The sequence below is a fragment of the Pangasianodon hypophthalmus genome, chromosome 4 (assembly GCF_027358585.1).
Source record: "Pangasianodon hypophthalmus isolate fPanHyp1 chromosome 4, fPanHyp1.pri, whole genome shotgun sequence".
Classification (NCBI taxonomy): Eukaryota; Metazoa; Chordata; class Actinopteri; order Siluriformes; family Pangasiidae; genus Pangasianodon; species Pangasianodon hypophthalmus.
In genome coordinates, this window is record NC_069713.1 from 5,564,429 (window position 1) to 5,592,427 (window position 27,999).

At 39.3% G+C, this 27,999-nt stretch overlaps 1 protein-coding gene across 2 annotated transcripts; it reads right to left on the minus strand.

The window, feature by feature from the left end:
* Nucleotides 1–1,962: 1,962 nt before the first annotated feature.
* On the minus strand, nucleotides 1,963–27,990 carry LOC113547224 (uncharacterized). Of its 2 annotated transcripts, XM_026947471.3 has the most exons (4): nucleotides 5,393–5,875; nucleotides 4,221–4,311; nucleotides 3,992–4,066; nucleotides 1,963–3,741 (listed from the first exon to the last, which is right to left on the minus strand). In XM_026947471.3, the coding sequence occupies exons 3-4, from the start codon at nucleotides 4,000–4,002 to the stop codon at nucleotides 2,121–2,123; spliced, it is 1,632 nt and encodes a 543-aa protein (XP_026803272.3). In that variant the 5' UTR covers nucleotides 4,003–4,066; nucleotides 4,221–4,311; nucleotides 5,393–5,875; the 3' UTR covers nucleotides 1,963–2,120. The 2 variants fall into 2 exon arrangements, with proteins under 2 accessions (XP_026803272.3, XP_053089433.1); XM_053233458.1 differs by lacking the exons at nucleotides 3,992–4,066; nucleotides 4,221–4,311; nucleotides 5,393–5,875 and adding exons at nucleotides 26,646–26,994; nucleotides 27,288–27,990 and having other exon boundaries at nucleotides 1,963–3,401.
* Between the last annotated feature and the right edge of the window lie 9 nt (nucleotides 27,991–27,999).

Genomic DNA, 27,999 nt, shown 5'->3' on the forward strand with positions numbered 1-27,999 from the left:
GTTGGTACATTAAATTAGCTACTTATGCTTACCTTACTTGTTTAGCTACAAATAGTAGCTCGGTCAGTCATGACTCAAAACATTAAGCTCTTTTCCTGACAATGGTAAAATCAGTATACCTGCAAAAATATATACATTTACTGTTCAGGATTTTATATACTTAGTAAGAACACTGTACTTGCCACTTGGACCACCACCATCTTAAGCTGCAGTTCAGGTAATATCGTGCATGCTCACATACAAGTGTCCATCACTAATATGGGCAAGTCAGAGATGGCCCCACTGTCCCCACTAACCCACTGTCCCTACTGACCCACTGTCCCCAATGACCCACTGTCCATACTGACCCACTGTCCCCACTGTCCCACTGACCCTACTGACCCACTGTCCCCAATGACCCACTGTCCCCAATGATCCACTGTCCCTACTGACCCACTGTCCCACTGTCCCTACTGACCCACTGTCCCCGATGACCCACTGTCCCTACTGACCCACTGTCCCTACTGACCCACTCACCCTACTGACCCACTGTCCATACTGACTCACTGTCCCCAATGACCCACTGTCCCTTCTGACTCACTGTCCCTACTGACCCACTGTCCCCACTAACCAGTCATGACTCAAAACTGTCCCCACTGTCCATACTGACCCACTGTCCCCAATGACCCCACTGTCCCTACTGACCCACTGTCCCACTGTCCCCACTGATCCACTGTCCCCACTGACCCACTGTCCCCTCTGTTCCCACTGTCCCTACTGACCCACTGTTCCCACTGACCCACTGTCCATACTGAGCCATTGTCCAAACTGACCCACTGTCCACCCAACCGTATGTACTGTGCATGCTCTGGCTCCAAGGTCTCTCCAAATTTGGCAAGATGGTGACTCAGAGACAAATTCAACCCAAAAAAGCTTCAAAAACGCACAATGGAAGTTACAGGCACCATGCTGTCCACTCATATATACAGTCATGTTTATATTTATATAAATAAATAAATAAATAAAGTTTGATTCATTACTGAGGCTTCTACAGGAAATGTTTGAATTAGCTAAATAATAATTTAAAGAAACCATTAACATCCCTATACATATTAATACATTACACATATAATTTGGGTTATTTGTGTAAGGTGTTTCTTAAATATATCTGCCATGCTAAAATGATCTGTTCAGCCATAACTTTAAAACCACTGTCAGGTGAAGTGAATAACATTGATTACCTTGTTACAATGGCACTTGTCAAGAGGCGGGATATATTAGGCAGCAAGTGAACAGTCAGTTCTCAAAGTTGATGTGTTGGAAGCAAATGTGTTAGAAAAATGGCAAAGTGATCTGAACAACTTTTACATACAGTCAGTGATGACCCTTGACATCTGTTAAATCCAGTGAACAGATAAAAATGTCATGACAATTTGTGCTTACAAAGTTACTCAATAATTTTTAAAACTTGTGAAACAGAATGCAGAATGTGTGAAAATGCTGGAATTTTTAGCATCTAACAGTGCAGGAGTTAACTCTTTGGAAAGAAAGAAGCATTTGTCCTTTTCTGAAATAATTCATTTTGTTTTCAAAAATATGTTGTTCATTTACCCTGTAACTATTATTATTATTATTATTATTATTATTATTATTATTATTGATAGTAGCAGTAGTGTTAATGATCTGGATCTTAAATTACTGAAAACTCAATGTTAATTGATTTTTGTGTAGAAAGAGGCAACTCTGCAGTTACCAGATGTTTAATGAGAAATTCAGATAAACAGATAGTTACACAGAGAACACTTGCAATAGGGGAATTATCAGTATAAGCTAATTAACTAAATCACATTAAAAGAAAAGGATAAGGAATGTAAGTTTTATTTTTTAAATAAATTCCACTTTAAACTCATTCATAATGACTCATTTAAAAAGTTTTAAATGATTACCAAAACAAAGTAAAATATTAAATCTTGAACAACAGAATTGATGAATAAACACAATGCATTTTATTAAATTGAACAAAAACTGCACTCTTACATGTTACAATGGCCATGTTTAATCTCCTGAATTCATTTTGTACTAGTAACAACACATTTTATTTTAGTGAAACCTGTTCTTGCATACTCCATTACCTATTTTAACTATTTACTGTGATTCAGGTTGAATTTCCTCAGCTCTCTTCTGAGTTTCTGAGCAATAAAGTCTCTTCCGGTTTCCTCAGCTCGAGGGATCAAGAAGTCAAGACACTGAACAATAAAAGCAGAATCTCGCTTTAAAGCAATCTCAGACAGTTTCATGATGGCATTGTAGGCTTCTTCCACCAGCTTAGCTTTATCCTTTTCAGTCTTGATCAGTTCTTCTTTCAGTCTCTTCTCTATGCTTATCTTTTCCTTTTTCCATTTCTTGTTGCTTTCAAACTCCTTTTTAACATTTTCAAAGGACTTTGAGTCAAACTTGATATCTGATGCTGAATTATTGCTGCTGTCATACTGTTTTTTTAAATCATCAAATGTCACTATGATTTCTTTGCTGCTTCTAACATATTTCTTGCTCTCTTTGACATGTTTAGTGTAGTGACATTTACCTGTACATACAGTACAGTGGTCATTTTTCATGACTTCACACCACCAAGCATCCCAGGCACTCCAGCAGCCATACTCATGACAGTTCTCCTCACAGACAGAGCAAGTGGTGGCCTTTCTGTCCCACAATGAAGCATTTTCAATGAGAACTTTTTCTTTGTAATACTTGGTGACTGTAAAAGTAAAGTTTTTATTTCTTCTAATCTTTTCTCGGTTCTCCTCAAGGGCTTTCTGAGTCTGAGCCAGTTCTTTACGTTTGCACTCTACAAAGTCAATGCGGTTTTGTAGATTATTAATACAGGCTTCAAGCTGTTTGGACTCAGTCAGAACACTTTCAGTCTGCTCTAAGCTTTTTCTGTACTGTTCTTTCATTGAGGCAAAAAAAACATTTAAAGTGTTCTCTGTTTGTTCCCAAGCTGTCTGGAGAGCTCTTTTATACGCCGGGCTCCTCTTATTAGTTTGACGATTGTTGAATAAGAAGTGCTCAGGTTCATTTTCTCCATCTTTCCTATAGGGAATCCCTGCTTTCTTGATGGCATTAATCACATCTTCTGGAGGCATTCCATCTGAGTGAGTTACAAAAATGACAACATTGTTCTCTATGTCGTTACCAAATAAGGACAAAATAGCATCAAAGATGTAATGCTGTCTGTCAGAGGGACGATGGTCAGATGCCTTCACTACCAGACACACTGCATCAATTTCTTTCACTCCAGTATCATTTTGAAACAGTTTGTACAGATTTTCAGCAATCTGTTTATCCATATCTGTTCCCCTGGTGTCTCCATAACCTGGAGTGTCAATGATAGTAAGGCAGATTGGGTTGTCTTGAGCAAAGACCTCATACACAGTGATTTCAGTTGTTGACTGATCTGACGTTTGATTATCTCCTCCCTCTTCTGTAATCTCAAACCACGCTTCATCTGTAAACTTCACCCCGAGTATATAATTTACCATGGCATTGATCAGAGTAGTTTTGCCTGTTCCGTTTTCTCCTACCATCAGTAGGATTTTGTTTTGCATATTGACATCTCGCTGTCCAAATGTCCATTTTCTCACTGAGCCGTCTTTTTCAAGATTGCTTCTAGTTGTGAGGAGACAATATCGTGCTGGTGAGCCTTTACTGATTAATACACTCTTCTGGATCAAGTCACGTACAATCAGTGATGAGTCTTGAAATCTGTTGAATTTAATGGACAGATATAAGGTCAGTTTGATGTTGTGCTTACAATGTTCTTTATTTTGTAATTTTAAAATGTGTGAAATAGGATGCAAAATATATTACTGAGAGTGCAGTGCTGGGGTTTTGTGAAAATGTTATCATTTTCAGCATCTAACAGTGCAAAAAGCTGATTCTTCAGAAAGAAAGAAGCATTTGTCTTTTTCTGAAATTATAAATATTGAAGTTTTTAAAAAGTTTGTTCACATACCCTGTAGCCATAATCCTGGTTAATTAGTGGTAGATGACACAGATGACTCAGAAGTTTCCTGCACAGCTGAATGACCTATTAATGAAGTGTAGAAGTTTTATTAAAATGGCAAGTTTGACAATGTGGAAAATCTGTACATTCTTTAGTGTTACAAACTGGAATTTAAATTGTCTAATTGAGATTATACTTTCTGTTTTGTATTTCTGTTTTCAACCAAAGACTACAATACCTCGAATGCAGTGTGCCATTACGTAATACAAGCTTGGGCGTGCCAACTGTGAGCGACCAATCCAGACCTCTGAGTGAGACACATGACTCATCTGGCATAATTCCAGGAAAAACAACGGTGTAAACATAACAGTTGAAAATGACCGAGTCGTTCAGGAAGGACCCATCACTAAAACACAGCGGGAGCTGTTTTATGAACGTTTTATTGGAGCAAAACAACTGAGCACCTGTGACAGTGGAATTTGTACTCGTAGAATTTTTTTCAAACACAACAGTTACACCTTCTCAAATTCTTTGTTGCAGGTGCACAAATCCTATCCTACAAATCACAAATCCTAAAATTAGAAACTTATACGCTCACATTTTTGCTACAGTTGGTGCAGTGAATATGCTGCGAAACAGATTCACACACCTGTATTAAAAAATGTGAAGTCATGCACAAATTTTGCACATCCGCAAATGTGAATTATATATTCATTTTCTCCTCCTGCAGTACTGGAGGTTTACTGATAATGAAGTTGTTTTTACAAGACAAAATGTCATTTCCCCATATTTCCCCTAGCGTCTTAAATTTTTTAGTGGAACCTTTAAAGGCTTTTTATACCTGTGTTATTAAAATGGCAAGATTGGTTGGTGGTAGATTATGCCTTAGATGATTACAATAACAAACATTTGTCATCACCTCCTATACTGGTGTCTGACATCAACCCAGGATGCAGAATAATAGTGAAACATAATATTGAAATTAATATAATAGTCCAGATCTCATGGTGACTTTATTTAGTGTATTTCCTTATCAACCCTTAAAATTAATTACTGGATACATCACTGGGGCTCATGTCAAACAACAACAACAACAACAATAACAATAGTAATAATAATAATAATAATAATAATAATAATAATAATTATTATTATTATTATTATTATTATTATTATCTTGTACTTCCAGACAACCTTGAACACAACTGACTTAATACCAAATATTTTCTTTTTTTTTCATGCATCTTATCCACTTTTACTTAAATACCTTTTAAAACCAAAGACACCTTTTTGCTAAAACAGTACTTTACCTTACATATTTATAGGTTTTTCTTTACTAATAGATCTGCATAAAAGAGTCTTAACTGCCAAATATTAGTGGAAATGAGAATGAGTTTCAGTTTAACATACCCGTGTTGTAGAAATCAGTCAAACGAAGAAAAATGTGTGAGACTGAAACAACTGTGTTATGGCAATATTAACAGGAACAGTTTTCTTTGTCACTAGTTGAGCATCATAAGGGAGGGTTAAAATCCAGCCAATGAAAATGACAGAGTGAGCTGTAGGTAAACATAACATCATATGAAAAGATGTGTGATGCTCTCATCCTAGGACTTTAAATTCCCTGCACTCTTCAACATAACACTCCATATAGGGAAGTGGTAGCTCAGTGGTTAAGACTATGGACTTCTGATTGGAAGGTTGAGAGTTCAAATCCTAGCACTGCCAAGCTGCCACTGCTGGGCTCTTGAGCAAGGCCTTTAACCCTCACCTGCTCAGTTGTATAAAAAGGAGATAATTGTAAGTTGCTTTGGATAAAGATGTGTGCCAAATGCTATAAATGTAAATATAGCTTGAGATTAAATCTTCCCAGCAGTGTCTGGGAATGAATCTCACCCCTACCAGCTTGCATGTGATGCTGGTAAGTTGATGGCTGTGACAGCCATCCTTGAGAAAGCTGTAGCCTGAAATTGATTCTCTAGTCACAAAGCACTTTGATCTCCCACAATGCAAGCACTTCACTAAGAGTGTTAAATGAGGTTTTGGACTGTCTACTACAGTCTGTTTTGAAATTATCAGAACAGCAATACCAATTCTTTAGTTTTTGCTATACACTGAAGACATTTGGGTTTGAGATCAAAAGATACTTATACAGCGATAGATCAGAATTTCAGCTTTCATTTTCTGATATTTACATCTTGATGTGTTAAACAACTTAGAACATAGCACCTTTGGTGGAAGACCACCCAACAGTATTGTATCAGCTAGTCTTAATGTAAATAACATTTAATATTTGGTTATTAACATTGGGGCTCAAACCAAGAATAAACACTCTAAGCAATTAATTGTTTAAACTATCAACTTAACAGGGCACACATTCTAATATTTTTTGATCACTTGAAAAACTGGGTGTATTAAAAAAGGTGCAATGTTCTAAGTTGTTTAACACATCTAGATGTAAAGGAAAGCTGAAATTCTGATCTATCATCTCATATTCATCTATTGATGTCAAACCCAAATATCTTCAGTGTACAGCAAAAACAAAAGAATTGGCCTTGCTGTTCCAATACTTTCGGAGGGGACTGTATAGCATCCCCGGGGTTCATGGTATGCACCTTAGATAAAATGATGAGTGCTGAATAGGCCACACTGCATCCTCAATTTGTTAAAGCCCAGCTTCATACCCACATAAGTTCCATCAGCCTTGTACGAGCTCCAAATAGCCGGAGTTATGCTTATAGCCTGCAACCTTTTCAGGGCTCAGAGCCTTGTTAATATCATACTGCATCAAGTTCATCACTCACTTTTCCCTTTTGGACAATCTAAAGGCTCCTAGATTTTCTGTAGACACTGTAGATAAGTGGAGACCCCTTGGTTTAGGACAAGGGATTCTACTTAACATGCTTCCTTAGACAAAAGTGGGATGGTGGTTATTGTCTGAGTTTGGAATCGAGTGGGATGAACTAGTTGTGCATCCACAGGGCTCGTTCACTCCACTGGGTCTGAGTATATTTTCATGACTCTAAATGTCATAGACAGAGACCCATCCTTGTTGTACTATGCCAAATGGTCACTTGGTGATTTTGCTGAAGGTCTTGGCACGTGTGTACATGTGTACAAGAAAATATCTAGGTGATATCTTCTAGATGATCTATTTGCCCCTGGTGGTTTCCTGGTGACATTTCCAGCCCGACATTTTCCAACCTGTTTGTTATTCTGCTCTTTGTAAATAAAAGCAAATTTTGTGACTGCATCTGCTTCTGCCGCCGGACAAATCAATACTGAGTTTATTCAGGATCGATCCTTTGTTTTCATACTTGCTTGTGCAAGGAGTTGTGTGGCGATTTTTAATGGTGTGATAAAATGTAATAAATGAACAATTTATTTATAGAATCAAATTAAATGAATGCAAAAAATGTATATAATTGTGTGTAATGTTTTGCTTATACAATCCATTTGCCAACAAGGTGCCAATAATCAATAATTATGGAGTTAATTATATACAGACAGAATTGTGTAATCTTTTCATGAAATAAAATGTTATCAGATTAAGCTGTGGAACTGTCATGGAGTCTGAACTGTGTGTCACAGTCTGATCTGTGTGTTTAAAACAAACCACACCTTTTATCTTTATATTCTAAAATATCACATGGTTTCCAGGAACACATCTTATTTCCCATTTAATAGTGAGGGGAATTCCGACAAGTTTCTGTGAGTCAAAGCTTTCAACTCAGCTCACAAATAAAGAGCTGACTCTTTCCATTCCCATAGAGCTCACTGCCAGTTTTTATTTGCAAAACTAGGCCAAGTTGTTGATCTTTGACTATCTATCACATCTACATTTATGGCATTTGGCAGATGCTTTTATCCAGAGTGACTTACCTTTATCTCATTTATATAACTGAGCCCGTTGAAGGTTATGGACCTTGAACGAGGGCCCAGCAGTGGCAGCATTTAACATTCTATTCTGCCTTCTGATTAATAAATTAATATTATACTTTGCATTATACATGTTATAAAATCTATTTAATCTATTTAGATACTAGGGTGCTACATTTTAGCACTTAGAATGCACTATTGATTATTATTATTGAGCTGCTGTGTGTATTTAACCTTTATTAAAGTAAAATTTGGAAAAGACCATTTAACCTGATATTCTCCTCCCCACTACACTACACATTTACTTTCATTTAAACTGCCTTTACAAAGTGTTATTCTGTGTCCCTGGAGGATTAGTGATTAGGTGATGGTGCTCTCGCCGCTACGGCCGGGGTTGGATTCCTGGCCAGGGAACCAACCCCAGGAAGGGCATCTGGCGTAAAAACTATGCCAAATCAAATACGTGGACCAATGATCTACTGTGGCAACCCATAATGGGACCAGCCAAAAGAGGAACAACAACAAAGTGTTATTCTGTGCCACACAACTCAGATGTTGATAACGGAAAACCCTCCTCACTGGGCATATATTGTGAACAGGAATGTGTTTACCAGGGCAGAGGAGACAGTTTTATCTTTGTGCTGACCTTGGGTTAGAAGCCTAGGTGAGATGTTTTGGGAGAGGGCTCTTTGGCATGTGGGCAGTTGAGGACTGAACTTTGAAGGGACAGCACCTGTGTATGCACATGAATGAAGCTTCACTAAAGACTATTCCTCTTGTCCAAGTTTGTGCCTGGTTGCATATTTATTTAGAAGAAAAATACTTCACAATTCTTCATTACAGTTGTACTGTATATGATTAAAAGCTTGAAAGATTAGGCAATGTAGAATATTGATAAAGCTTAATTGATAATAAAATAATCAAGAATATAGAAAACTAATGTAATTTCAGCATTCAGATCTCCCTAAACAAACACTTTAGACAAAGCATTAATTGTTGGAGACTTTAATATTCATTTTGATAACCCAGAAGACCCTCTTAAAACAGTGGTTGTGTCCATTCTAGATTCAGTAGGGGTTAATCAAAATGTAATAGGACCCACTCATGATGGTGGTAAGTAGTAGTGATGACTTCATGAATTATTTTCAATGGCAACATTGAAAATATCAGGCAAAAAATTCAGATTATAAATTTTTGAAGCGAGACAATTTGATAACTAAACCTGTATATAACAATATAACTGCTGTATATCAGATCAGCGATTAGAATGTTTTACTTTCCTTGAAGAGACTTCTTCAAGCAGATAATACCAGAAGCAATTGAACTTCTTCTAAAATAATCAGTTCTTCCCTTAGCACAGGCTATGTACCTAAATCTTTTAAACTAGCAGTTATCAAACCCCTGATCAAAAAAGCCTCAACCCCTGTCAATTGTCCAACTATAGGCCAATATCAAATCTCCCCTTTATCTCCAAGATCCTAGAAAAAGGTCCATGAAATGTATCCATCAGGATTTAGGCCTCACCATAGCACCTAGACAGCGCTTGTTAAAGTGGTAAATGACTACTGGCCTCTGATCAGGGTTGTGTCTCCTTGTCTGTGTTGCTTGACCTTAGTGCAGCTTTTGATACCATTGATCATGCTATTCTCCTTGATAGAGTAGAAAATGTAGTAGGCATTAAGGGAATGGCCCTTTCCTGGCTCAGGTCTTATTTGACTGATCGTTATCAGTTTGTAGATTAACCTCTCTATGAATACTAAGGTAGAGTTTGGTGTCCCGCAAGGCTCTGTTTTAGGCCAACTGCTCTTTTCTTTATATATGCTACTTCTTGTCAAAATTATTTGTAAACATGCTTACACTGTTAAGCTGACGACACACAGAGTTTTATGTTTCAGCAAAGCCAGATGAGAGACACCAGCTTAATAAAGTTGAGGAATGTGTAAAGGACATTAGATGGTGGATGCTTATTAACTTCTTTCTACTTAATTCTGACAAGACAGAAGTACTTGTAGTAGGACCACACGAGGATAGAAGTAAGATTTCTGATTCCGTAGTGACTCTGGACAGCCTTTCTTTTTCATCATGTGTACAAGTAAAAGACTTTCGTGTGATTATTGACTCCAGTTTTTCATTTGAAGCTCAAATAGAAAATATTACTAGGATAGCCTTCTTTCATCTCAGAAATATTGCTAAGATAATAAATATGTCACTAAATGATGCACAAAAACTAGTTCATGCTTAAATTACCTCTAGGTTGGATTATGGTAATGCCTTACTTTCTGGATGTTCCAGTAGGGGCATAAACAAGCTCCAGTTAGTCCAGAATGCTGCAGCAAGAATCCTTACTAGAACCAGTGGATATGACCATATCACCCCTATCTTATCCACACTGCATTAGGTCCCAATCAAATTTTGCATTGATTATAAAATACTACTATTGACCTATAAAGCACTGAACGGATTCTTGCCGCAGTACCTGAGGAAACTTTTGGTCTTTTATGATCCACCATGCCTACTTTGATCAAGAGGTACAGGCTATTAGTTGATACCTCGAATAGTGAAGTCCACACTAGAGCTTTCTCTTACAAAGAACACTTATGGAACAGCCTTCCAATTAGTGTTTGGAACACAAAAACTATTGTTTTGTCAAACCTTTATTAATCAATTTTTTTTAGGTAAAGTAGCAGATCTGGAGAGTTCAAGGGCATAGAGTGTTTAGATGAACTGGAATGTTTGGATGCTGTCAGTGACCTCCCACCACACCCCCTACTGGCCACTTCATATCCCAGGGCACCCTCATGTCTGTGTCACCTTCTGCCTCTCCTTTTTATGTAGTTTTCACACTGGGCACTTTTGCTATGGTCTGAATTCAAGTGCAGTTGTTCCCAGAAACCCTCCGCAGTGTTGGTCTGGTTTCACGTGATTCTGTCGAACCCCAGTGCATTTGCATTCATCTTACGTCATCACAAATGTTCATGGAGAACACAATAGGACTCACCATTTTTGTTTTTATATTGTTTTGGTGCTGTTATGCACAGCAGATATTATTCAATTCAATTTTATTTGTATAGTGCTTTTAACAATGGACATTGTCTGAAAGCAGCTTTACAGAAATAAATGGATTCACAAAAATATATTGTAAATATTTGAATTTATCACTGTGAATTTATCCCTAATGAGCAAGCCAGTGGCGACGGTGGCAAGGAAAAACTCCCTGAGATGATATGAGGAAGAAACCTTGAGAGGAACCAGGCTCAAAAGGAAACCCATCCTCATCTGGGTGCAACGGATAGTGCGATTATAAATAAATCCCTTCTATTATTGTGTACTATATGGACAAATAGTGCAATTGTGCCAATAAATTGATCACAGTTTTTGCAAGAAGTCAGGCTGGTTAAAATCTATCCACTGTCCACTGATGGAGTCCTGAGTACGAAGCTGCTCGTGGCAACTGCAGCCCCAAAGCCACTACAGCAATCGCAGTCCCAAGCCATTACAATCATTTAATTTTGAGCCCCCCAGGTGGCGCTATCCCCAGCAATCCAAACAGTTCTTCAGGCAGTCTATATGGGGCCACCCCCAGCAGCAGCGAGCAAACTCAACCGATGAGAACTCCAACCAGAAGTAGGGGCATCAGGATGGGTCAGGCAGCGAGGAGGAGCAGAAGGGGTCAGGATCACTGGCATCACTGGCATCTCAGAAGTAGCATGTGTAGCTCGACAGAGAGTGAGGGAGAGAGAGAGATTGAGAGAAAGGAAGAGATTGTTAGGTGAGCTTTTGTCCTCTAATGGTTACGCACGATGTACTTTGCATGCAGAGTGCAAGCAGGGACTCCGGCAAGACTCGCTATGACTGCATAACTAAAAGGGAGAGCCAGAAGCTAACACAGACATGAGGGCACCCTGGGACATAAGGCAGCCAGCCACTCCACCGTCGACAAACCTGAGTGAACGTGTGAGAGTGGGGGGGCGACATCATCCAAACATCCCAGTTCACCACAACACTCTATGCCTGTGAAACCCTCCAGACCTGCCCCTGTACCTAAGAAAACTATTCACAAAAGGCTTGACTAAACAAATATGTTTTCAGCCTAGACTTAAACACTGAGACTGTGTCTTAGCCCCGAACACTAAGTGGAAGGCTGTTCCATAACTCTGGGGCTTTGTAAGAGAAAGCTCTACCCCCAGCTGTAGCCCGCATTATTCGAGGTACCAACAAATAGGCTGCACCTTTTGATCTGAGTAGGTGTGACGGAACATAAAAGACCAAAAGAGTCGATAATCACACCAAGGTCTTTTACCGCTGCACATGATGAAACAGAAAGGTCATCCAGAGTTATTATGTAATCAGAAAGCTTACTTCTAGCTGCATGTGGTCCTAGTACAAGTACTTCTGTCTTGTCAGAATTAAGTAAGAGAAAGTTAATAAGCATCCAGTTTCTAATGTCTTTTACACATTCCTCAACATTATTAAGCTGATGTCTGTCATCTGGCTTTGCTGAAACATACAATTGTGTGTCATCAGCGTAACAGTGGAAGCTAATACCATGCTTACGGATAATTTTACCCAGAGGTAGCATATATAGAGAAAAGAGCAGTGGGCCTAAAACAGAGCCTTGCGGGACACCAAACTTTACCTAAGTATGAGAAGAGAAGTCACCATTTACGTTTACAAACTGATAACGACCAGTCAAATAAGACCTGAGCCAGGAAAGGGCTGTTCCCTTAATGCCTACTACATTTTCTAGTCTATCGAGGAGAATAGCATGATCAATGGTATCAAAAGCTGCACTAAGGTCAAGCAGCAGAAGCAAGGAGACACAACCCTGATCAAAGGCCAGCAGTAAGTCATTTACAACTTTTACCAGTGCTGTCTCTGTGCTATGATGAGGCCTAAATCCTGACTGATACATTTCATGAATGTTGTTCCTATGTAAGTATGAGCATAGCTGCTGTGCTACAACCTTTTCTAGGACCTTGGAAATAAAGGGGAGGTTTGATATTGGTCTATAGTTAGAAAGCTGACAGGGGTCAAGGTCAGGTTTTTTTAATCAGGGGCTTGATAACTGCTAATTTAAAAGATTTAGGTACATAGCCAATGCTAAGGGAAGAACTGATTATCTTTAAAAGAGGTTTGATTGTTTCAGGAATTATCTGTTTGAGGAAACAAGTAGGTAAAGGATCTAGCATACAGGTTGATGATTTTGATGATGAAATTAGTGAAATTAGTTCAGTCTCTTCAAGGGGAGTAAAGCGTTGTAGTTGTTTATCTAATATTATCATATTATCATCTACAGGGCTAGTTATAGAACTGTCCGGTTTTAAATTAATAGTCTGAATTTCTAGCCTGATATTTTCAATTTTACCATTGAAAAAATTCATGAAGTCATCGCTGCTATATAATGATTGTGTGCGTGTTCTATTGTGGTCTTATTCCTAGTTAATTTTGCTACAGTATTAAATAAGAATCTAGGATTATTTCTGTTATCTTCAATTAGGGTGGAGAGATACATTGATCTAGCAGCACTAAGAGCTTTCCTATAGCTCAAAAGGCTCTCCTTCCATGTTATTTGAAATACTACCAATTTAGTTTGACGCCATTTACGTTCTAGTTTTCGAGTGGTCTGTTTTAAAGTTTGTGTGTGATCGCTATACCAGGGTGCTAGCTTTTTCTCCCTAATTATTTTTCTTTTAAGTGGAGCTACCTTATCTAGCGAGTTGCAGAATGTTGATTCTAAACATTCAGTTGCCTGGTCATGTTCTTTGGGATCAGACGATGATCCAATCATGGTTGATAAATCTGGGAGATTACTGATAAAACTCTGTGCAGTTGTTGACGTGAACGTACGTTTGACATGGTGACGTGGCAAGGTGCATATACTATGATTAATACACATTTTAAATGAGATGAGGTAATGATCTGAGATAGCTTCAGACCGTGGACATGAGACTATATTTTCTATATTTAATCCGAATGTTAGTATTAAATCAAGAGTGTGACCACCACTATGGGTGGGTCCTTTTACATTCTGATTAACCCCTACAGAATCTAGAATGGACACAACTGCTGTACTCAGAGGGTCAACTGGATTATCAAAATGAATATAAAAGTCTCCAATTATGAGCAGCAGTTGACCTCTTCTGTGTCCCAAAACGTTCCCCTAGGGATAGGGTTAACCCATCAGAGGGGGGCTATTCCCCATTGCACTGCACCCATCCTTCTCAGAGTCAGCACCCTCCATCAGGAGTAAATCTCTCAGCCAAAGAAATTCAGGACATGGACAATTACATAATGGAAGCCCTGAAACAAGGGTACATTTATCCTTCCATCTTGCCCACATCTGCAGGCTTCTTCTTCATGGAAAAGAAAGGAGATGGTCTCAGAAAATGTATCGATTATCATGGATTGAACCAAGTCAAGGACAAGTACTGCTTGTTCTTTGGAACAACTCAGAGCAAGAATCTTTACCAAGCTTGACCTGCGCAGTGCCTATAACCTCATCCATATGCATGAAGGCAAGGAGTGGAAAATGGCCTTTAGCACCACCTCTGGTCACATTGTGTACTGCATCATGCCTTGTGGGCTTTCTCACAGTCCAGCATTGTTACAGAGCCTCACTAATGATGTCCTCCAGGACATGCTCCGCAAGTTGGTCATCGCATATATTGATGATATTCTCATTTACTCACCATCAGGAAAGTGCAAATAATCCATGTCAGAAAGGTTCTCACCTGACAAAATCAACTTTTTGTCAAAAGGTGAGAAAAGCAAGTTTCACTAGCTGATCCCTACCACAGTTAGGGAGCTACAGATGTTCCTGGGGTTCATCACCTTTTACCATAGATTGATCTGAGGGTTCAGCTTTATCACCACACCCAAGAAACTCCAGTGGAACCTCTTGGCTGATCTTGAAGCACCCAGGTCCAGCCAGGCCCTTCATGGTGGAAATGGATGCCCCTCCAGCCAGTGGTGTGGAAGTGGTGCTGTCACAGAGTTTTGGTGAGAAACTTAAGCTTCACCCAGTGCCGTTTTTCTCCAAGAAACTGTCCCTGGCTGAATGAAACCATGACATTCAGGCAACGGAGCTTAAACAGCTGAAGTGCCAGATACCAATGAGTGATCCGCGCATGCAGTGGAGCCACTGGAGCGGGGCATGATCTGAACAGAGGGTGAAGGCCTGTTGGAACAGGTAGTAACAGAGGGTGAGGACAGCCAATTTGATGGCCAGACACTCCTTTTCTATCATGCTATACTTAGTCTCTCGCATAGAGAGCTTGCAGCTTATGTACAGCAAAGGGTGATCCTCTTCCTCCATCACCTGGGACAACATGGCCCCCAGCCTCCTGTCCGACGCATCCGTCTATAAAGCAATAGGGAGAGAGAAGTCAGGAGAACGTAGAAGTGGTCAGCCACAGAGTGTAGCTTTTACCTGAGTGAAAGCCTGCTGACACATCTCCACCCACTGGACTGGGTCTGGCACCCCCATTTTAGTGAGATCAGTCAGTGGGCTGGTGACATCTGAATAATTAGGCACAAACCTATGATAATAGCCAGTCAGCCCCAGAAATCACTGCGGTCTTCAATCAATTTGGGGACACACCTGCCCATGGCCCAAGTGGAAGCCCAGATACCATACTTCCACCTGTCCAGTTACACACATCTTTGGGTTCGCCGTGAGCCCTGCCTGTCTCAACGATCTCAGAACAGCCCTCCGTCCACATGCTGCATTTGCCACTCCAGTCATTACTGTAAACAATAACATCATCTAAATTGGCAGTGGCATAAGCAGCATGTGGATGGAGTATTCTGTACATGAGCTGCTAGAACATTGCAGGGGCCCTGCATGAATTGGTGTAACCCAAACGGAGTGGAAAAGGCCATTTTTTTCATGAGATAGTGGGGTCAAGGGGATCTGCCAATATCCCTTTGTCAAATCCAGTGTCGAATAAAAGTGAACCACACCTAACCAATCGGGCAGTTCGTCAATGTGAGGCATTGGGTATGCATCAAATTTAGACGCCGCATTGACTTTTCTAAAGTCCACACAAAAACAAGCACTTTATCTCCTGGTGCAAACTCCTGTAGCTGAGTACCCCTGTTATACAGCTGGGATTGACTGTCTTGTCCCTGTAGCAAATTCTCCTGTGTTGTGTGGTTTAAGGTGTGGAGTTTTGCTCTCAGGTCAAGAATGTATTGAATTTCATTTTTACTGTTAAAAGGTCCCTCCTCCCAATTTTCCCGAATGATGTCGAGCATGCTGCAAGGCTCGCGCCCATACAATAATTCGAACAGGGAAAACCCAGTGGAGGCTTGCGGGACCTCTCGTACTGCAAATAACACAGGCTTTAACCACTTATCCCAATTCCGCACATCATCATGAATGAACTTCCGAATCATCCATCTGCGGATGATACACGCTGGTGCAAACCGATTTAATCCCCAGCAATTTGTAAAATTCACGTAATGTTTGTGCCCTGATATCAATGTGGAAGAGTGCCTCTCATTATGTGCAGAGATGCTGCGGAGAGGCACTGATTCTGGGTATCATGTTGCGTAGTCCAGTAGCACTAATACAAAGTGATGCCCTCATGCAGTTCTTTCTAATGGGGACCATCTTTCCGATGAGGTCCATATCAATTCTTTTGAAGGGGAAGTTGATTAATGGAAGAAGGCGCAATGGTGCTTTTGGGATGGCAGGCGAATTCACCAACTGGCATTCGCAACCTGTTGCTCGCCAACTGTGAACATTGCTGTGAATGCCCGGCCAATAAGAACGGCCTTGAGATGGTTTAGTGTTTCGTCCTGCCCTAAATTCCCAGCCATGGGTTTATAATGAGCTGCCTGGAATAACAGTTGAAAGCTCTTTGGGACCAACAGTTGGGTCGTTTCGTCTCTGGTTTGAGTGTCCTCTGTCACTCGATATAATCTCGATATATTAATTCTCATCAGAATTTTAAACTCATATGTAGGGAAAGTTTAGCTCATTTAAATTAAGCTGACGTATTCTCCACCATTATATAAGAACTTTTAGCTCATTAGATGTTGACTTAGTTTGGTCTTATAATTATTATGACGTAAAGATTATTAATGTAATCAGTAATATTGATTATCTTAGGGAATTTTATCAAAATAGGTTTGACGAGGTGTCTTATTCACTCTGGCAAGTCATTACAGTCGCGGCCGTCGACAGCAATAACTTCCCTTGAGGACAACCTTTATAGAGCACGGTACTACAGATCGGGCACCCTAGGAACTCAGATGGTGAGCAGGAAATCACAGAACAACATCACCTTGAACATAGACGAGACTTTATTGTACTAAGCTACTACAGACACAGGCTAACTACTACACACATATCCTAACTACTACACACATATCCTAACTACTACACACATGACCAACACACACATATCCTAACTACTACACACATATCCTAACTTACCACACACAATCAACACGCACACACATCCTAACTTACCACACACAATCAACACGCACACACATCCTAACTTACCACACACAATCAACACGCACACAGACATACACATTCATACACATTCATACATGTGGGTATGTGACATGAGAAGAACCAGTGATAATAACCATAGAGTTGAGTTCTGAAGCATATGCATGACCATTTTACTAGACCCTGACCTGAGTGAGCCATCGTTCTGTATCAGCATTAGTTGATGAAAAAGGGTTTTAGGTTTACTGCACCAGCTTAAATGAAGTTGGGAGGTATCAATACTTGCTTTGCTTGGGTGATGAGTGGAAGGAGTTGGTGTCGGTCAGCAGGTTCTAGTCGGATCGGAGTTGGAGGATGTTAGAGGAGTTATGGATCGTCGCCGGAGAGGGAGGCTGGAGTCTGAACGGCTGGGAGAAAAGTTGATTCAGGCGAAGTTCGAGGTTGCCAGTCTTGGGACCTTCTGAGGCAGGTTCTCTTGCTGTTCCAGCTCTGTTCGGGTTCCAGCTTCAGCTCCAGCTCCAGCTCCAACTCCGGCTCGGTTCTTTTCTTGGTCGAGGCGTTCTGTGTTTCTGTGTTTCTCTGTGTGTTTTCTTGCTTGGGCATGTGGTTTTTGTGTTAGTTTAGATGAGCCGGCCTCTTGAGGTCTTCAACCAACCGCAGGCCGGTTTGGAGATGATTGGAGAGTGGCTTGGCTGGCCCTCCAGCTAATTTGCAAGCGACCCCTCCCGGGCTGCCTCCTTTTTAATGTCCATGTAATGTGGTCTTATTTACCTTTAATGTTTATAATACATGTATGATATGAGGTACTGAGAATTGCAAATCATCAACAGCTTCAGCACATGAAGACAAGCATGCAGATACCACACATGACATACATTAGCCATGGCCATTAGCTACTGGGTATAATGGCGTGTATACAGAAAGAAACAGACTTAATATTATACAATTCCATTAATAGTGGGGTTGTAATATAATGCTGGTTAGAGTACATGATTTGGAGGTAACACTGGACTTCCCACCATGTGAGAAGTCGCCGTGGCTGAAGTGTAAGTTAACTCTTGCCCTCTGGTTTAATACAGGTTGTGGGAATGCATATTCCCCATACAGATTTAACACAAACTGAGCGATTATATTGAAATAAAATAAGGCAGATGCAGAGAAAGAAAAAAAAAAAGACATGGAAGTGGAGGAGTCTCGGGTCTGGGGCCCTTTTGCTGATTCAGTTGGGAACAAAAGGTCACTTGAAGCTGAGTAGGGTTTAGTGTAATAAATCTCAACCAGTTCCCTAATCCAAACAAAAGGCATCTGTTAAGGGTGGTCAATCCAAGGTTAGTTCCACGGAGGAATAATTTACACCCTCTTTTCGGGGTTTCTTGCATTCCGATGACCGTTATCATCCCTTAATGTTTAACGACCTGTCGTTTAATCTAGACAGGCCGGAGCCATCTTAGGTCTGTTGGGTGTGAAGGAATGTCTTTGTCCTCTGTGTGGTTGTAGAGACAGTTAGTTTCCTTAATTTGATAGTCTCGATTCCTACACATATAAACTCGATATATCCTTAATAATCAAAAAATAGGGGTAGGAGAGCACAACTTTAGGCTGAATTTCCTGACCATCGAATACTCTCACTTGGTCGAAGGTGTTCCTCATCACACAAGTGCTCCAAGGGGAAATCCCCGAGGGGAATCCTTGCCAAGAGGGGAGTGGTGGGGCCCTTTCCACTCTCTGTGTCCCCCTGATGTTGAAGTGACATAGACAGGCAAGGCACTGCCTCCTTAGCCAATGCTGCACACATTCCACACTGTCTCTCATTACTGCAGAGCCCATCCACAAACATTTCTTTTGCTAATGTCTTAATCCCCAGCCAACTGGCTCCCAGGACCGGTGGATTGGTGAGGTGAGGACTAACCGCTGGCTCCACAATGTGTTTTTGCCCCTGGAATTTGATGATGACAGGCACCAGTGGATATTCATGACCTTTTCAAAGGTTGAATCCAACTCACTCTCAAGCTAAGAGTGTCCTCAAACTGACTCCTGAGGTAAACCTCGTGTAAAACGTACTCCATCTTGCTAGTTTTGGTTTTGGCTAAACTTCTTTTCCTGAGGAGAAGAAAAAGGCAAAAAGAGCAACAGCTTTATGGCATGCTTTTTTAGCTTTAAGTTTCCACATATCGGTAAGAAGGCAATAGACAAAATACATCCAGCTGTTAACTAAATAATTGAAGACTAGATCCTTCCAACTCCTTTAAGAAACAAATGCAACTAAATTATATTTTTCCCATATAAAAATATGGCTCAATTACATGTGTTTCTTATAAGAGTTGGGAGGACTAATCTTCAGTTTTTTAATTTGCAGCAGGATGTAGCTAAAGATGTTATATTGACAAAATAATGTATTGTTAACATTTTTACATGATCATTTATTAATGTGTCTTATTATGTTGATATAAATACCTTTATAACCTTAAAACAATCCCTTATAGTATATTTATTCTTTCATTTTGGCACTCCAACTCCAGACTCTCTGCTGAACCACCATGTGCCTGTCCTCAGGTTGTACCTGGATGGGAAAAGTGACCTGAGACCAGACTTTTGACTTAACAGGCAAACAATGACCTACCTCATTAACAACCTCAGTGAGGATTATGACTACGGATGGGGTCAGGATTTTGAAATTCTGGTTGCTACATTTTGGCTGGCAAGTGCAACTTCTTACTGAGTTGTTTGCAGAGTATTTGATATGCCCATTCTACAGTTCACATGATTGTCCACAGAGTCTCAAAAATGCTCCTCTGTATCCTCTGGAGCTTGAGGAAATCAACACAGGCTTTGCAAACCTGGCCGGCAGTCCTGTCTTTGGTGCAATTGCTGGTAGCAACGATGGCTGTCACATTAGAATCAAGCCTCCATCTGCTGATTCTACATGCTACTTAACCAGAAAGTTATTTCATTCCATCCAGTTACAAGCACTCTGTGACCACCAAGGTAAATACCTGGACATTTTTGTGGGCTATCCTGGATCAGTCCATGACTCCAGAGTGCTCAGGAACAGCCCAATCTACTTGAAGGCACTGTACCCACCAGCGGAATACCACATTTTAGAAGATGGAGGCTCCCCTGTCTTAGCCACCCAATCTCTCACCATATAGAGAGCCACTCCAAAATGCAAGTCAGCATCGTTTCAACTTCCACCATGCAAAAGCTTGGTCTATAATTAAATTCAAGGCCCTTGAATTTAAGCCAGAATTTGCTCCTGAAGTCATTGCTTGTTGTACTATACTGCACAACATCTGCATCACAAATGGTGACATCATGGAGCCAGAAGAAGGACAACTGAACGTTGATGATCCTGATGACCTGCAAGTGACAGACCCGCAGAGTGGAGAACACACTAGAGACGCCTGGCTTCAGTTGTCTCTGCTCCAGATTATGATGATCTTCCTCCAGCCCTAAGACATCATGATTATTTATAAAATCTGTGTTTATATACACAATTATTTACATAGTATCATATAGTTAGATATGCTTATATTACATAGTTTTATATAGTACAAATATTAATCTTTTTAACAGAGTGTACTTATTTTAGGTTGGCTATATCATGCCAGTTTGGTCACCAGTTACTTACCCTCATGTGCTTGTCTTTCATGACTTTCCTCCATGAAAATAAAAAAGAGCTGTTTAGCAGAACTCAGCCTCAGTCACTATTCAGTTTTATTGCATATTTTCCTGTCACTGAGGCTGTCAGTCCTTAAAATTCTAGCTTTTGTGCTCTGCAGAAGAAAGCCATACAGGTTTGAATGAGGTGAGTAACTGTTGAAAGAACAGCGTATTTGTTTGTTAGCATATATAATCCTATTTAAAAAATACTAAGAGCAAACGTGACTCAAGTCAATTTATTCCAAAAAAAAAAAAAATTCTACAGTTCTTTCTAGAATTGAGAGAAGTCTCTCCTTTCTCATCTCTTCTCATCTCATTCTCTCCTCTGTCCTCTCAACCTCTCTTTCTCTAAAAAGTCCTGCACTGGGTCCCTTCTCTGACTCTTTGCTGGCCCTGCATCTCCACTCCCTCTCCTATCCTGCTGCCCTGGCTCCTCCTGGACTGAATCAGTGGAACTCAGATGGCCTCCTACCTATTGACTCATCCATTAGGTTGTACCACTTCCATGTTCCTGCAGCGTACTCCCCCGATTCAGTCCCAACTCCAGTGGGTGGCCTCCAACAGAATTATATATATATGTTGTCTGTCAGAGTCAATTCTTGGATTCTTGAATGCCTTCGGTACAAGACACACTGAACCAATTTCTTTCACTCCGGTGTCACTGCAAAACAGTTTCTACAGGATTTTCAGCAGTCTGTTTATCCATTTCTGTTCCCCTGGTGTCTCCATAAACTGGAGTGTCAATGATGGTAAGACAGATTAGGTTGTCTTGAGCAAAGACCTTATAAACAGTGATTTCAGTTGTTTGAGTTTTTGACTACCTTTTTGACTTTTTGACTTTGATGTAATATATTCCTCCCTCTTCTGTAATATCAAACCACACTTCATCTTTAAACTTTCAGGTTCTCCTACCATCTGTAGGATTTTGTTTTGCATATTGACATCTCACTGTCCAAATGTCCATTTTCTCATTGAGTAGTCTTTTTCAAGAATACTTCTCATGGTAAGGAGACCACGAGAGAGGAAATGTTATTTGATACATGTAGGTTTGTGTCAGAAACAGGTGAGTCAGGCCCACTGCAGTTACGAGCTATTTAATTTGAAAGTCAGATAAACAGATACTTTATTTTCATGCTGTTATATAAAAATGTCTACACATATCTAAAAATGTGCAAGCCAAATAACTAGGTCGCACTTTTGATTGCCCTACATAATTTATTGCCAATAACATAAAAGTTTAATAATCCAGGCTGCTGTGAAATGTGGAGAACGAAGGTCAAGTCGAAAGGGTGCACATACCTTATTGTCTCATATTTATTATATTATGACTTTATGGTACCAATACATTTTGTGCACTTTGGACACTTTAAGGAGCTATTGGAAACAGAAATTCAGATCATTTCTCACCAAAGTGTTTTTCTACTTACACCAAACCTGAAAATGTGTTTAATCCATTCTGCTACCCAACTACTTTAATATTTATTGACTAACTAACCATAGGCAAACTAGTAGTATTAAGCAGTATCTTGGTAATGACGTTTTGCATCAGGGTCATATTACACCCACAGCTCTCAGGAAGTAACATGAAAGAGTCAGGTCACAACCAAGTTCACAAAGAAAATACTGATTTTTATTTAATTAGAATCAAGATGTATAGGTAAAAACTGTGGTGATGTTTTAGTGCTGGCTGCAAGCTGGAGGAGAGAGAGAGTGGAAGAGGGCATGGCATTGCTTTTAAGCAGTTCCTAACAGATTACAGCAATGGAAGGGTAATTGCACGTGTTCCATGTGACTACAAAACAAGATAAACAGAAAAACACAGGCCAGGAAATGTATAGGATATAACAGTCATAATGCATAATGGCTGCTTAATACATACTCTGGAGTATAATTAAACCAGATGTTTAACTCTAAACCATGTGATTATTGTTATTGTCCATAACGACTGCTTAATACCTACAGAAGTGAAAATACATATAATTTTATTCTATTGAGGGCTATATTACTCAAAAGTATTTAATTCTAAACTATCTGAATAAGAAACCTTGATTTCAAATAGTCTATAATGAAAACATCTCCCTTGCAAACTGCTTGGACCCTAAATTTCTGCATGCAGATATATCTTAGCCTTTTTAGGGGTATAGCAATACACATTACCAGGTTTAAGTATTGTTCAGTGTTTTACCACCTGTCTTTACTGAGCCTTTGTTCTGTGTTTTGATTTCCTCTTTTTTGGACTATGTTCTGTTTGTGATGTTCATATGCTTTGGATATGCCTTGCCATAGCTGTTCATAGATCACCTGACCTTCTCATGTTTACTGTTTATAAGTTTTTAATCTCATGTTGGATTTGTCTGCCTGCCTCTCAATAAATACATGCTCATACTGCATTTGCATCCATCTCCACTCGCCTTTTGTGACTCTTGTAGTGCTGAGGACATCCACAAATTCCTTTCTTTATGCTCCACATGCACTAAGGCCAAAGTCCCTAGAACACTGCCTACAAGTAAATTACGGACATTTGCACATTATATTTACAAATCCAGTGCAAGAAAGCACAGAAATGAAACTCCATACTTTGAAAATGTGTGTGACACCTGGTGTAAATCGGAAAGCTGCCAATAGGTAATGTGTTTGTGCTTCGAAAAGAGTTGAACCGTAGCTCTGCCATTGAAACATGCTCATTGTCGATTCAAGAGCAGATTTAAGAATATTTCATCATGCCTAGTTTATTTTCATGCTATTATGTAAAAATGTGTCTACACATATCTAAAAATGTGCAAACTGAATAACCAGGTCTCACGTTTCATTGCCCTACAGAATTTATTGGCAATAACATAAAAGTTTAATAATCCAGGTTACTGTGAAATGTGGAGAACAAAGGTCAATAAGTTCAAAAGGGTGCACATACCTTATTGTCTCATATTTATAATATTATGACTTGATGGTACCAATACATTTTTTTTTGCCCTTTGGACACTTGAAGGAGCTATTGGAAACAGGAATTTAGATCATTTCTCACCAAATTGTTTTTCTACTTACAACAACCTGAAAATGTGTTTAATCCATTCTGCTACCCAACAACTTTAATGTTTATTGACTAACTAACCGTAGGCAAACTAGTAGTATTAAGCAATATCTCTGTAGTGAAGTTTTGCATCAGGGTCATATTACACCCACCGCTCTCAGGAAGTAACATGAGAGTCAGATCACAACTGAGTTCACAAAGAAAATATTGATTTTTTAAAAATTAGAAAAAAAATTATGTATGGGGAAAAATCTGTGGTGATGTTTTAGTTAATTAAAGTTAATAACACAAAATATGTGATTGCATTTCCCTTGCTTGCAACAATCAAGCCGGTGACCCACTGACATCTCCAAACTGTTGTATTTTTCTTTTATGTTGCTTTTCCAGCTTCTTTCAGCTTTCAGTTTTTTTTTTCTTTTTTTTTGGGGGGGTGGGGTGTCTCCATTCGGTCTCCTCATCAGGAGGTGAAATGCTGCTCAATTTAGTTAAGGTCTGGTGATTGACTTGGCCAGTCTAAAACTTTCCACTATTTTCCCCTTGATGAAATCCTTTGTTGTGTTGGCAGTGTGTTTTAGGTCATTCTCTTGCTGCATGATGAAGGTCCTCCCAATTAGATTGGATTTATTTCTCTGTAAATTGGCAGACAGAATGTTTCTGTAGACTTCTGAATTTATTTTGCTGCTACCATCATGAGTTACATTATCAATAAAGATTAGTGATCCCATTCCAGAAGCAGCCACGCAAGCCCAAGCCATGACACTACCTCCACCATGTTAGAGGTTAATCTTGGTTTCTGAACTTTTGTGGCTCATCTCTGTATATCTTTGCAAATTCCAGTCTGGCCTTCTGGTTCTTACTGCTGATGAGTGGTTTGCATCTTGTGGTATGGCTTCTCTATTTCTGGACTCGAAGTCTTCTTCAAATGGTGGATTGTGATACCTGCATCCCTGCCCTATGGAGATTGTTGGTGATGTCACTGATCGTTATTTTTCAGTTTTTATTCACAGCTCTCACAATGTTTCTCTCATCAACTGCTTTTGTTTTCCTTGGTCAGCCCATTCCATGTCTGGTTGTTAGTCCACCAGTGGTTTCTTTCTTTTTCAGGGCATTCCAAATTGTTGTACTGGCTATGACCAATGCTTGTGCAATGGCTCTGATTGATTATCCCTCTTTTCTCAGCTTCAAAATGGCTTACATTTCTTTCTGATTTTCATGTTGGTTTAAACTTTTTAACAACAAATGCACTGTGTCTTCACAGGTGAAACCCAGGGCTCAAACAAAGAGCAGATATTCAGAGTTAATTCTTAATTCTTTAAACAATCAATTTAACAGGGTACACCTGTGCAGCAAGAAACATCTGTCAGTCATGTGTTCCATGACTATATATGGGGGGTTTGTAGGCAAAGTGGCTTTGTTGTCTCATACCCTTGGGGTTTGGGGCTCGAATCCCACCCCTGACCTGAGTGCATGGAGCTTGCAAGTTCTTCCCTTGCTTCGGGGTTTTCCTCCAAGTACTCCGGCTTCCTCTCCCAGTCCAGAGACATGTATTGTAGGCTGATTTGCAGGGTGTGTGTGTGTGTGTGATTGTGCCCTGTGATGGGCTGGCACCCCATACAGGGTGTCCCCTGCCTTGTGGCCTAAGACATCTGGAATAGACTCCAGGCTCTGCCATTGCCCTGTGTGGGATAAGCGGTATGGAAAATGAATGAATGAATACATATGTGATTTATTACTATACATTCTGCTGCATAGATTACTGTAATAATTTAATGATGTAACCATTTTTCAAGTTGTTGAACATTACTTAAAATTTGTGAGCTGATTTTTTATAGCCTGATGAGAGATGAAATAGGCATACAATCAAAATGGTATAAACAAAAATGCAAAACTCAGTAGCAGTGGCAAGTTAATTATCTGAAATACATAACACTGAAGACTCAAAGTTATATGATACATGTAGGTTTGTGTCAGAAAGAGGTGACTCAGGCCCACTGCGGTTACCAGATATTTAATGAGAATTCAGATAAACAGATTGTTACAGAAGGTATAGTGGAATTAACAATATAAGCTAATTAATTAAATCAAATTAAAAGAAAATATTTTATCAATATCTATCCACAAAGTGTTTAGCTTCACAAGTAACATGTAAGGTACAGAATGACATTTATATTACCAGATAAATTACAATTAGAATTTTAAAATGATTAAATGAATATCCACTAATATATGTTCAACTTTACTGAATAAAGTAAAATAAACACAAAGCATTTTATTAACTGAACAAAACCTGCAATCTTGGTACAGATATGTTCATAATTCCTTCTTTATTATGTGTTACATGACCATATTTAATCTCCTGAATTCATTTTTTTTAACCAAGAAAAACATTCTTCAATTTACTGAAACCTGCTCTTGCGTACTCCATTACAGCATTAACTCTTTCCTGTGATACAGGTTAAATTTTCCTCAGCTCTCTTAATTTCTGAGCAATAAAGCCTCTTCCAGTTTCCTCAGCTCGAGGGATCAAAAAGTCAAGACACTGAACAACGAAAACAGAATCTCACTTTAAAGCAATCTCAAACAGTTTCATGATAGCATTGTAGGCTTCTTGGCTTGTTTTGGACAAAGACCTCATACACAGTGATTTCAGTTGTTTGTGTTTTTGACTGATCTGACATTTGATTATCTCCTCCCTCTTCTGTAATCTCAAACCACACTTCATCTGTAAACTTCACCCCGAGTATATAATTTACCATGGCATTGATCAGAGTAGTTTTGCCTGTTCCGGTTTCTCCTACAATCAGTAGGATTTTGGTTTGCATATTGTTGTCTCGCTGTCCAAACGTCCGTTTTCTCACTGAGCCGTCTTTTTCAAGATTACTTCTCATTGTGAGGAGAGAATATCATGCGGGTTGATCTTCATCGATTAATCGACTCTTCTAGATTAAATCATGTACAGTCGATGATGACTCTTGAATACTGTTAAATTCGATGAACATTCATGAAAAATCAGTTTAACGTGATGTCAATTTCTGCTTATATTACACAAGGATTGTTTTTGTGCTGTGTCAAACATTATGTGATAAATTACTGGTAATTTAATACACTTCTTACAACTATACTTTAGACAAAAGCTTCCTCTTTAATGAGAACAACAGTTCATAATATAAAAACCTTTGGTTTAATTTTGTGTAGTCCCCTAAATCAAATATAATGTTTTAAATAGGAAATAAATTTTAAAGCCCATTATAATTTTGCAGCTATTCACTCACCTAGTAGCCATAATAAAGTGTGGAAGTTTGAAATGAAAATCTCAGATGATTCCAGCAAAAAGAAAGACCTGTGAAGTGAATTAACATCATCCATTAGATCTATCCTAATATTATAATTGTTATGAATACAACCAGGGATATACAGATTTTCCAAATATACTGTAAAGTCAGGCTTTATAGATGACCTGTAGTAGCAATTAGGCTGTAACAGCCAGTTTAACCAGCCTGCATGATGACACTTTATTTGATAACATTATTCACTATTTTCATACTGATTGCCAGAAGAATTGATTAAAGAAACAGCTGAAAAACAGCTATTTGAAGTTAACTCCAACCCCTGTGGATGTTTCTTCAGTAATTACAGATCATGAAAAGTCCACTTACAGATTAACACATAGATGCACCCTACCAAATACCAGTTTGTCATCAGCCAATCAGCTTTCAGCAGGTATTTGACAAAGCTGATTGGCTGATGACAGCCTTTTTTCTTTTTTTAATTACATAGGTCATCATTAAAAATTCACTTACAAATTAGCGCATAGATGCACCATACCAAATATTAGCTTGATCAGACTTACAGAACCTGAGAAAGAGTTATCTGACCTTAGCCCCGTCCCTTTGTATGACCACGCCCCAAATGTTGCATCAGAATCTCCTCCTGTATATCATGTTCAAGGTTTGTGTAGGTAAAGTAGGTTTTGCATAATATACA